At 39.9% G+C, this 12,364-nt stretch overlaps 1 protein-coding gene across 2 annotated transcripts in view; it reads left to right on the top strand.

Moving 5' to 3' along the window:
* nap1l4b (nucleosome assembly protein 1-like 4b) overlaps nt 1-12,364 on the top strand; it is an 80,381-nt gene that overhangs the window by 59,482 nt on the left and 8,535 nt on the right. For both annotated transcript variants that reach the window (XM_078415173.1, XM_078415172.1), the window contains exons 13-14: nt 6,105-6,140; nt 8,955-9,011. In XM_078415173.1, the coding sequence (XP_078271299.1) occupies nt 6,105-6,140; nt 8,955-9,011 (93 nt within the window). The remainder of the gene's footprint in view (nt 1-6,104; nt 6,141-8,954; nt 9,012-12,364) is intronic.

The raw sequence follows: 12,364 nt of genomic DNA on the forward strand, positions 1-12,364 counted from the left end.
GGGGCAAACCAGTTCGAAGAATCTAAATGGACTAGGATGTGTTTGGATTAAAAAAGACTGACAAATCTCCTTAATACTTGGAGAATGTCTAGATTAATGTTAGAGTCATACAGCACTGCAACCGGTCCTCAGTGTTGACCATCAAGCACCAATTTAAGTTAGAATCCAGAGGATATAATGCTGCAACCTCTGCCACTGATGGTAAAGGGTTGTGAGGGTGTTTCACTTATTGTTGTAAAGCACGAAATACTTTGTACTTGTTTTGATGGTTTAAATGCTTAGTCACAATATTAAACGACAATAGAACAAAGAAGAATGTTAGTTCCCCAAGAAACTGCGGAGAAGAGAAGCACTGAAGATTTTAAAAACAGCCATTAGGAATGGGGTTGTTAGTTTCCAAATAAAAAGGAGTCCAGTTTAGTGAAGAGGCCATTGTGAGAATGGCTGTGAGATTCTGAGTGCAATCTTTGAGTAGTAAATGCTGATTTTAGCTTTGTCTTGTGAGGTGGAGCAGCGTTATAGGTAAGGAAAGTTAAAGTCTTATAACTTTACTCTTCTGACTTAGTGAAGTTGGGATGACAGTGATATGCTGTTCCTACAGGATGTAGGATATCAGGGAAACTTCCAGTGTCCCTGGTAACTACAGCAGTAGGATGTGCCCAGCTGCAGCTTCTGACTAACAGTGTCATGACACTGGATCTCAAGTTGGACACATTCTGGATCATCTGGGATGATCTGAGCATCATAGATGGGAGTTTTAATTATTTGTTTAGGAGGGATTTGGAGGCTTTAGAGAAGGCATAGATCAGGTTAACTAGAGGTTGAGTGAAGACGATGGAAGTATATAAAATTTATGAGAGGCATAGATATGGTAGATAGTTGAAACCTTTTTCTCACGGTGGAAATGTCAAAAACTAGAAGTGATAGCTTTAAAGTTGGAGGGGAAATGTTTAAAGGAATTGTGCAGGGCATATTTTTTACAAGGGTGACTGACGAGTGGTGTTGAGTGCAGATATGATGGTGACTTAAGAGGATTTTAGTTGGGTACATTGATATGAAAGGGGAGGTTCAGCGAGGAATGTGTTTCATATGCAGGCAGATATGCAGGATCATATGCAATTTATCTTGTCATCGTGTTCTGCACAGACATTGTCAACTGTGAGGCTTTTTCATGTGCTATATGTTCTAGCCAAGTCATAGTCATAAAGCGTGGAATTGGGCCCTTTGGTCCAACTTGTTTATGCTAAGCAAGATGCCCCATCTAAGCTAGGCCCATTTCCTATCCATGTACCTGTCCAAGTGTCTTTTAAATGTTGTTATAGTACCCATCCCTCCCAACTCTTCCGAATTTGACAGAAAGTTTCTGCTTTCTTATTTCATTCCCGCCATTCCAATTTCACCTCACATTTTTCCGCACAACAGTCGATAATTGCAAGTTGTCAATTCGGCCGCGAGGGGTTCCGTGAGAAATCCCCCCCGCCCTGGAAGTCTCCCCGAAAATGTGGCATCTCGGCTGGGCAAGGCAGCCAATCTCGACCTCATCGAGACTTCTATGGCCGATCGGTGGGTTGAATTTGCAACCTGCGGCCGGGGCTCTGGAACTCCAGCCCAGCTGGAGCCAGCACATCTATCCCCAAAGCCGATTTCCTTGGCTGGCTGGATAAACCAGCAAAGCTCTGGAACCAAGAGTACCAGAAAATCAGTGGTGGAACTGTAATGAGTAGATATTAAATTTAAATGCAAGATTATATAACTAAATTAATTAAAATAGTAAAAATGTTATTAGTATACAGTAACATATTCACATTATTTTGTAATGTCCGTTTTTACTTTGAAATGCACTAAGAGGCTTGAAACTGGTAATTTTGTGTGTAAATTTCCCCAAAAAATCCTTTTTTTGACCCCCACTGCAAGCGCTCGGCTCTTTTCCTCTCTTACCTCGCTCACATGCCTGAAAAGTATAATAATCATAGGGAATACATTTAGCGACATCTATATGGCGCCAGTGTGAAACAGCCTTTAGTGGTCAGTGGACAGGAGTTGCATGTGACAATTTTTTATGTAGGGGTTCCCCGAGACGTGAAAATTATTTCAAGGGTTCCGCAAGGGTAAAAAAGCTGAGAAACGCTGTGCCAGATGGTATAGGAATGATCAAAATTACCGACTGTTTTCGGATGGTCAATATCGATGCGTTGTATCACTATCCTTGTTAGCACGGTCACAGACTCGCGCTATGAAATCCTTCCGTATGCTTAGTCGAGTCGCATATATCAACTCCTTCATAACTTAGTCATACATTTTATGACCATTGTTCTTTTATTCAATACCAAGAGAATTGGAATGTGTAAGGAAAAAGCAAAATAGAAAAAACAAAACAAAACAATTTTTTCTTTGTGTTGCAAAAAGTATCTCTGTTCAATAACCTTTCTATAAATAGCAGAATATACTCATGATAGGCCTGACATTTGTACATGTAGTCCAAGAACTACAGACTGTTGGAAATAAGTTGTTTTTCACACATGAATGTAGCGCAACGCGTATGCGCATTTGGCGTGCATCCTTTTTTTTTGTTGCTGAAAAGTTGCATTACGTGCCACATTATGAATTTTGATGTAAAATTATGAATTTTGGACATCATAATTATGAATTAGTAAATGTTGGGAGGTCTGAGTACCTGCCTCAACTACCTCCTCTAGCAGCTTGCTCCATATGCCTATCACCCTCAGTGAAAAATTTGCCCCTCGGGTTTTATTAAATCTTGCACCTCATTTTAAAGCTATATCTACTGGGTCTTGGTTCCCCTACCCTGGGTAAAAGACCATTCACCATATGAATTCCCCTCATGTTATTAATCACCTCTATAAGATCATACTTTAAATCTCCTGTGCTCCAAAAAGTCTTATTCTGCCCAATATTTCCCTATAGCTCAGGCCCTCAAGTCCTGGCAGCATCCTTGTAAATCTTCTCTGCACTCTTTCCAGCTTAATGACATCCTTCCTATAGCAGGGTGATCAAAACTGAACACAATACTTCAAATGCAGCCTCACCAACGTCTTGTACAACTGTGACATCACATCCCAACTTCTATATTCATTGTGTAGGAAGGAACTGCAGATTTCCTGCAGCACTTTATACCGTAGATGGACACAAAATGCTGGAGTAACTTTTTTTGTCAGAACAAGGGTTCAAACCCAAAACATCAACAATTTTTCTCCAGAGATGCTACCTGACCTGCTGAGTTACTCCAGCATTTTGAATCTACTACATTCATTACCCTGACTGATGATGGCTGATGCACCAAAAGACTTTACCACCCTATCTGTCTGTGACACCACTATCAGTGAACTATGCACCTGTACCCCTAGATCTCTCTGCTCTACAACGCTATCCAGGGCTCTAACATTCTGACGGTCCTGCCCTAGTTTGACTTCCCTAAATGCAACAGCTCACACTTATCTGCATTAAACTTAATTTGCCATTTCTCAGTCCTGTTGCCCAGCTGATCAAAATCCTGCTGTAATGTTTGATCACCACCTTCACTGTCTACAATACCACCTACTTTAATGTCACCTGCAAGGCTTAAGGGAAGTATTCGCCTGTGGTGTGCAGTATCATGTTTCGTTCAAATTGTTGTGCTTCCATGTACCGGTTTTGCTGTATTTCGGGAAAATATATATACAGGATGAGATCTCCATTTTGATCTAATACTTCCGTGTTCAGTGTCACAATGGGAACCCAGCGGGTCATATATGAGATTGCCATTTTGATCTAATATGGCGTCACAACGGGGAGGGTTACCGGGCCCGGCAGCTCCGCAGGCGCAACAGCGCCGGGAGGACCGGTGCCCGTCTCGGCGTGCCCCGTGCCTGACCTTCCTCCCGTGGTGCAGCGCGGCGGCAGAGAGAAGAAGATGGTCGCCGGCAGGACAAGCATGGGGTAGCTCTCCTGCTACTGGCCGCCCGGGGCCAACGGGACCCAATGGGTCTGCACCTGACTTTCCTCCCGCGGTGCAGAGCGGCGGCAGAGAGAGGGCCAAAGAAGATGGCCGTCGGCAGGATGAACATGGGGCAGCACTTTGCGGCCACTCTCCTGCTGTGGCCGCCCGGAGCCAGGGTGAGTGGCTTCGCCACCGGCCCCGGGGGGAGACTTCCCGGCAGCCACAACCTCGGATATACCCTGGGATCTTGCTGTGCGCTTTTGGAGTGGGAGAGGGGAGGGTGCTAGACCAATGCAGGAGAGGTTTGGACGCAATGGGTCCACGGGTCGTCTAGTAATATAATAAAACTCTGAAAAAGAGTCTGGATGGATGCACATCCTTATGAATGAGGCTTTTGGAAATGGGAAGTTTAAGCAATAGTTAAGGTATGTGCTGTAAAAAAAGACAAAATTGAAAGGGTACCTGCTAATTTATCCAAGAAATGTTCAGGGGATTATAAAAAGAGTTATGTGATCATGGATATATTCCAGAGTTTCATCTGCTCCTGACTTGCAAATGTAATTGAATCTGTCCACTAATGTTTTTTCTTCATTTGAGGGACATGAGATTAAGTTAGCTCCTTTCTGGTTTGCAGAATGTTGAAATGCTTTTGTGTCTCGATTAAGATCACAAGTAAACAATCTAACCATTAATTTCCATTCTAAAAATAAAGATAGATAGAAAGACTCAACAGGTAAGTCAACATTTGTAGAAAGAGAAACAGTTAATGTTTGATATCCAAGACTTTATTATTAATTTCAGTGCAGAGTTAACATTTGTTTGATCTTCTGTGCCCAATGTAACACAATTTATTCAGTTTTAATCAGTTTAATTACAATTATGCAAAAAATCTCTGCCACACTTGTCATTTCATGTTTGCAATCCAACAGGCAGGTGTTTTTCTCATTGCATTTTAATTCCTTATACCAATGGTCCTTCCCACTTGTAGAAGAGCATGAAGCACCCAAATTTCTCCGTGTGGTCAGAAAATACCAAAGAATATTTTTTACTCGTTGGCATTGCATTAAAAATTGAAAATGGGTGCAATAGAGGTTTTACACTACAGCAAATTTTCCCCAGTGAAGCTGAGCTGCCAGAGAAAATGATAGAGGCGGGTACGATTATAAAAGACAATTAGGCAGGTAGATGAATAGGAATGGTTTTGACAGACATACGCTGGGTACAGGCAGGTGTTAGGCAACTTAATCCGCAGACAAGTTGGACTGAAGTGCCTGTTTCCATTGTGCATACCTCTGTGACACTAATACTTATGTAAGGCAGAGCCGGAATGAATGCTGGCAGATGTGAACAAGGAGAATCTGAAGCAGAAGAGCTTTGGTAGTCGATTCATTGGAGCTAATTCATCCAAGTGTAAGCGGAGATATGTTTGGCCAGGGCATGTCAATTGAAAATGTTACCTTGTTCTTTTCAATTCAGCCCTGTTTTATTTTTATTTACATATAACTTCTAAATTTGTTAGATGCTTCAGGAAATATATAGTTCTGAATCTGCTCTCTGTTAAAGGGCATTTGTAGTTTGCTGCTACCTATATCACAGCTTAAAGGTTAAATGGTTTTCTTTTGTGTGCTGTTTATATTAAATTTGATATCAAATTGTTATTTTCTGCACCAGTAATTCAATAATATGATAGTATTATATGGAATATTATGCCTTGAAGAGTCGATTATTGGTATCTTGCACCCTTTGTATTGCTGTTAATAATTTTATTAATCTCATCAATCCAGAACAGTTGTTTATTTAGTTTGAGACCAACAGAACTGTAGCTGCCAGCCACACATCAGCCACACACATCAATTCCGCCCTTTAGTTCAACGATAGGTTTCATTAGCTTGTTGAATATGAATATAATCATCCAGTATTTGAATACACTTTTAGTTTATCAAATTATTTTTTTTAGAAACAAATTTTCCAGCGTCAGTTTTAAAGTGCAGAGAAATTAATTTCTTCATATTGATTATCCTAACAAGCAGCTTTATTATGTGGGAAGCACAGGTCACTTATTTGGAATTTATATTAAAGAATGTTTGTAGAGTTTCAAAATTATACCTCTGAAAGCACATGACCTATTTGATGAACCTCAGTTTCATGAGAAATGTTTATTTTTCAGTATGAGGTGGAGGAAGGAGAAGAAGGTGAAGAGGAGGTAACTATACAGCGACTTTATTTTCTTTAGCATATCAACCAATCTTATTTTTAAGCTTCAGTTTATCTTAAAAATGTTATGGCTTCCTTTACTTTGCCCTCTTATAAATAAGTATTAGAATTATCTTGATTTTATTATAGTATTGGGTTAACTGGACCAATGCTTCCATAAGTCTTCTGTTTACGAGCATTGGTCTGATATGAAGTTAACTTCATTTGACGAGAAGCAATGTAAATTATAGATTTTTTTACCTGTAAGATAGTGTCAGTGGATCTGACAAATTCTCCTGCCACTATATAAGCAGTTTAGTGGTGACAGGCACAATACACATTTGCATTTTGTGTAACTGTCATCTCGTGTGTTGTTACTGACCTTGGTAAAATTAAGGACATGATAGCAAGGCACTTGGAAATTTTCAGAGAGTATTTGCAGCGCCTAAACAGTGGTGTGAAAGGAGAATAACATGTAACAAATGTGTTATTTGGGAAGGCATCAGATATTTGAGTAAGAGATATCCAGTGTAGATATTTGCTGAGATATAAAATTATTTCCAAACCTTAATCTGGCCAGTCAAAACTACTCACCTCTGATGACTATTTTAAAACTCATGCCAAATATGCACAAAATGTACTCCAGCTATGTCATGCTCACATCAACCAGATTCTGATCTAGCAGGTTTAGTATATAGGAACTTGAAGGCATTTGATTGGGAGTTGAAACTGGAAAATATTGACAAATTGCAGTAATTTTTATAGAATGGGATGTGATGGGAAAATCTTGCTGAAAATAAGGAACATTTTCTTTGAGGAAGATATATCGAGAATGACAAGTTGACTTTCATCGAGGTGAAGAACCTGATAATGCTGCTACAATCATTCCAAAAATCTGTGCATTAAAGGGTGGGGAGGAAGGAAGAAAAAGTAGACATTTGCATTCAAAGTTCAAAAACACTTTATTTGTCCCCGTGGGGCAATTTACAAAGGCACGTAGAGTAGTACAAAAACTATTTGGGGGGGGGGGGGGGGGGATTAGCAGGGTGAGCAGCGGGACAGGGGTGGTTGGGAGTTGAGGAGCTGAACAGCCTTGGGGACAAAGGTTGCCCTTCTCCTCTGTGTCCTACAGCCTGGGCAGCGAAGCCGGTGTCCTGAGGGGAGCCACTCAAACGCAGAGAACAGGACGTGTGAGGGGTCCTGTAAAATCCTGCCAGCTGACCTTAGCATCTGCTGGTTGCATAGGGAGGAGAGGGCTCTGACAGGGAGTCCAATAATTTTGGGACAGACTTTGGCTCTGCAGTCGGTTTCTGTTCTGAAGGCTGATGGAGTGGAACCAGCAGGTGAAGGAGAACGTGATGACGCTCTCAATGAAGGAGTAGTAAAACGTTATGACGATGTCCTTGCTGACCCCAAAGGAGTTGAGCTTCCTCAGGAGATACTGCCACTGCTGGCATTTCCTGAGGATACCCTCTGTGTTGGAGGCAAATTTCAGCAGGTTGTCGAAGACTGTGCCCAGGTACTTGTATTCCTCAACAATCTCCACAGGCTTCCCGTGAATAGTGGTGATGTCTGCCGCAGCCAGTTCCTTCTGTTTGTCGGAGAAGGTCACTACCATCTCTTTGGCCTTGTTTGCATTTAGTTCAAGACAGGAGTTGTCGCACCACTCCACGAACTCATGAAGAGCTGAGCTGTGGTGCTGTGAAGGGCCTGAGAGCAGAGATAGGAGAAGTGTCATCAGTGTACTTGACCAAATGACAGTTTGGCTGGGTGGATCTGCAGTCATCAGTGTACAGAATGAAGAGCAGGGATGAGAGGACACAGCCCTGCGGGGAGCCAGTTGATGTGTGAAGGAGGTTGGAGAAGTCAAGTCAATTTTATTTGTATAGCACATTTAAAAACAACCCATGTTGACCAAAGTGCTGTACATCAGTTCAGGTACTAAGAAAAGAACATACAATGGTGCACAAACATAACAGCACATACATAAACAGTTCACAGCGCCCCCTCAGAGGGCCTCAAACGCTAGGGAGTAGAAATAGGTTTTGGGAGTCGATGGAGGGGGCAGTTCTGATGGGGAGAGGGATGCTGTTCCACAGTCTCGGAGCTGCAACCACAAAAGTGCGGTCACCCCTGAGCTTAAGCCTAGACCGCGGGATAGTCAGTAGCCCCAAATCGGCCAACCTGAGGGACCTGGAGATAGAGTGGTGGGTTAGAAGATTTTTGATATGGGGGGGGGGGGGGGGGCGGGGGGCAAGCCCGTTTAGGGCTTTGTATGTGAATCGGAGGAGCTTGAAGTTGATTCTGTGCTGTACTGGGAGCCAGTGGAGAGAGGCCAGAATCGGTGTGATGTGGTCCCTTTTACGAATACCCGTCAGGAGTCTCGCTGCGGCGTTTTGGACCAATTGTAGGCGGGACAGGGATGATTGGCTGATCCCAGTGTATAGGGAGTTGCAGTAGTCTAGGCGGGAGGAAATGAATGCGTGAATGATTTTTTCAATTTTGTCAAATTGGAGGAATGGTTTGATTTTAGCTATGGTACGAAGCTGGAAAAAGCTGGCTTTTACCACAGCGTTGACTTGCTTGTCAAACTTTAATGTAGAGTCAAATATCACGCCAAGGTTTTTGACATGCGGTTTGACTAGGGAGGATAGGCTTCCAAGAGAAGGTGTTATTGACCAGCACTCTCTGTAACCATGGCTTTTGTTGTAGGGCTATGGCAATCCTTTAAGGATTTGTTTCATCCGCTTCATTTTGACATGATTTTGTGACATTCTGTTTAATGCCTCGGCTACCTTAATAATCTGAAACATTCTCTTAACAGGATGATGACGAGGAGGAAGAAGGAGATGAAGATGATGATGCTGAGATTGATCCTAAAGTGAGTTTTATTAGCTTCAAATTTAACCTGCAACCGTCTTAGTTTTAATTGAAACAATAGCAAGCATCTGCAGATTCTGAAAATCTGAAACTAAACCGAGAATGCTGGTTGTACTTGGCAGGTCAGTCAGCTAAAGGATTTCAATTCATGCTTTGCCTGTTATTAGCATACTTTGTTAGTTTTATCTATTTTCTCCTTTGTATATATATTCCTACAATTCAAAATATTTAAATTCCTGCCATATTGATTCATGATTTTCTTCAAACTAATGAATTTCAGAGGTGCTCAAAAGCGCAATTGTTCAAATGTGCAGTTTTGTGAATCTTTTCTAATTATTTTGTTTTAGAATTAGATAGGGTCTTTTGGATAGAATTAGATGAGTCTTTTATCCAAAGTAGGAGAATCAAGAACCAGATGACATAGGTTTAAGGTGAAAGGGAAAGATTAGATAGGACCTGAGGGCAACTTTTTCATACAGAGAGTGGTGGGTATATGGAACGAGCTGCCGGAGGAAGTAGTTGAGACAGGTTCTATAACAACATTTTTAAAGGCAATTGGACAGATACATGGACGGGAAAGGTTTGGTGGATTTGGACCAAATGCTGGCAGCGGGACTAGCGTAGATGGTGCATCATAGTCGGCATGGAAAAATTGGGCTGAAAAGCATGTTTCCATGCTGTATGACTGACTCTAATTGCCATTAATATATTAATAGGTATCACCTCTTTGCTCCCTCATTAAATTGTTGTCTGAGAAAGCTGGGTGTTGTTTGATGTTGTCATGTTGAGCCTAAACTTAGCAGCCTCGGGTTCCAGGTTCTTGAAACTTAATAACTTTCTCAAGATTCAGCAACCATACAGAATGGAAGGCGGTTCCCTATAAAACAAACACATATTTAGTCAATTAATCTTCGGTTTATCTAGTTTTCATAAAATATATGAATTCATGTGCAATCTAACTAAAAAGATCTTAACCTTATTTACCTAGAAATCTTTGTTTCATTTCTGCCATTGGTCATCATTCTAAGACAGTAGGAGTCAAATTAACAGTTTGCGACCATTTATTCAGTGCATACTTAATTACCCCAAGAGCATTAAAAATTCTATGGCACTTCCCATGGAAGTTGGATATAAGCTAGGCCCAGTAATAAATAACCAAAACTTTTTAAAATTCAAATATTTGGGCTAATTTCTTAAATAATTTTGCAAATCACATTAATTTCAAAATTTGCAAATGGATTTTTTTTGGAGTTTCTGGGTTTTGTAATTCCAGAGCTGTAAATGTCACGTTACCTTAAATGAGGATGTTCTTCTTGTTTCTGCAAAATTATTGGAGTGTTTCTCCAGTGAATGCAGACATCAACATCCGCTTCTGTTTGAAATCAATTTGATGTTGATTTTAGTAAGATATCAGAATTCATTATCAAATCATAAGTTCCCAGCTTTTGAATTTTGTTGTTGTTTTTGTGCTGGCGTGTTCTGATGTATTAGTATAATATGTATACTTCTGGGGGCAAAGTGGCCAAACAAGCAAATAGCAACATCTAGTAAGATGAGGTAAATCATTATCCTTTATAATTTTAATCATTTGGTATTTAGATATGTTGTCTTGAGTTTCTGAAGCAATTAGTCATTCCTCAATTTTATATAAATTAACCGTAACAATACAAAGTCTTGAAGAGCCGTTGCTTCCCTTCCCCAATGCTTGATGCGGTCCTCAATTTCCATAACTGCAATAAGATTTTCTGTGGTTCAGAATGATTAAGGAACTTTGAGTTCAATTGATCCTTTTAAGCTGTTAAAGGGTCCTGTTTATCCTGTTTCAGCATAAATTTATGTAGTCCTTACAAAACTAAAGTCGATCCATAACATTTTAAACCAATGACTTCAAATTAGTATTATTGCTTGATGTGGCTGTAAACCACCCTTGTTCATTACATAATAATGCGCCAATTAAGATGATTAACTTAAAATTTCAGTTAGTTTAAGCTTCTAATTAGAGAACAAAGTTAAATGTTGTCCTTAAGCAATTTTCAAATCAATCTGAAGGACTTCTGAAGTGGTTTGCTTTTTACTCTTGTTCAGTTCTTTTGCATACTTTAATTTTCCTATGGTCAATTTGCATGATAATTTTTGCAAACTGCATTTTGCGCCAATAAAATTTCAGTTAGGTTCTTGTAACAAATAGAATTGGAGGTGGTTAAATCATGAGTTCAGATTGACTAAATAGTTTCCCAGTGGCTAAACTGTCCTTTAGCATATGCCCAGATTAGTAGTAATGAATAAAAGAACCAGAAAGAACATTGCAAGAAGTCTCATCTATACATTTGTATTCCCTCAAAACTGAATTCTTTCTTAAATCTTGAATACCCTTTCCAAATTGCAGTTCCCAGAGTTGCACTCCATAGTTGGCATCATCTTAAAGTATTATGTTGGTTTTGCACAACGACCAGACCATTGATGTTAAACTAATACATTTTAAATGACCAAGCTTATTCTTCCCTTTTAAACAACATTGTTACATTACCATTATTTCACCCTTCTGCTCCACGCATGTAACTGAGAAGGATCAGAACACAGTATTATTTAGCAATATGTTAAACACCTTTTACTGGAGCAAAACTAATGATGGGCTTTTTGGAATAGTTGATGAGCTTTTTGGAATTAACATTTTCTTAATCAGAATGTAATACTTGATTGATGTGGTTTTGTTAATATTCAATAAAATGATTAAGATGCCAGAACAATTACTCATCCATTTCCGCCTTAACTGCTTCATTGAATTGGCAATCAAGGTACAGAGTAGGATATTCCTGAACCATTGCTGTTGTGCAAACTGTACTCCCAGAATTATTCTTTCCCCTGGTTTGGTATGTCGAGTTAGATAGCTACCTTTTCCTTACTGAAAATTGTACCAACAAAAATGAGATTTAACGTTTACCCTTGAGTAACAATAGAATTATCCTCAATGTTGTAAATACAATTTACATTAGTGCTAAATATTTTTTTGAACTAGTGATTTTCTGATTGTCGATAGACAGGTTATTGCACAAAATGTCAACATATATGTGTGAATTTATTTGGATATATGGTATTGTGAGAAGAAATAGCTCATTCCCAAAAAATCTCACTAATTTGTGATTGGGAGCTTAGAAAAGGGTGTGCATTTTCTTATCAGATTAGATAAGGAACCTCATCATTGGGTCGCTGTCCCCTTCAAATTGAATTTGTAAATCCCATGGGCATATTCAAGAATTTGACCTGTTTGTATTATTAAACAAAGACTGGAATGTATTTTTAATTTTTAGGTCTAAGTGTAGGGGACTAACAAACGTGTCTCCACTCTAAACACTG

The sequence above is a fragment of the Rhinoraja longicauda genome, chromosome 18 (assembly GCF_053455715.1).
Source record: "Rhinoraja longicauda isolate Sanriku21f chromosome 18, sRhiLon1.1, whole genome shotgun sequence".
Lineage (NCBI taxonomy): Eukaryota > Metazoa > Chordata > Chondrichthyes > Rajiformes > Arhynchobatidae > Rhinoraja > Rhinoraja longicauda.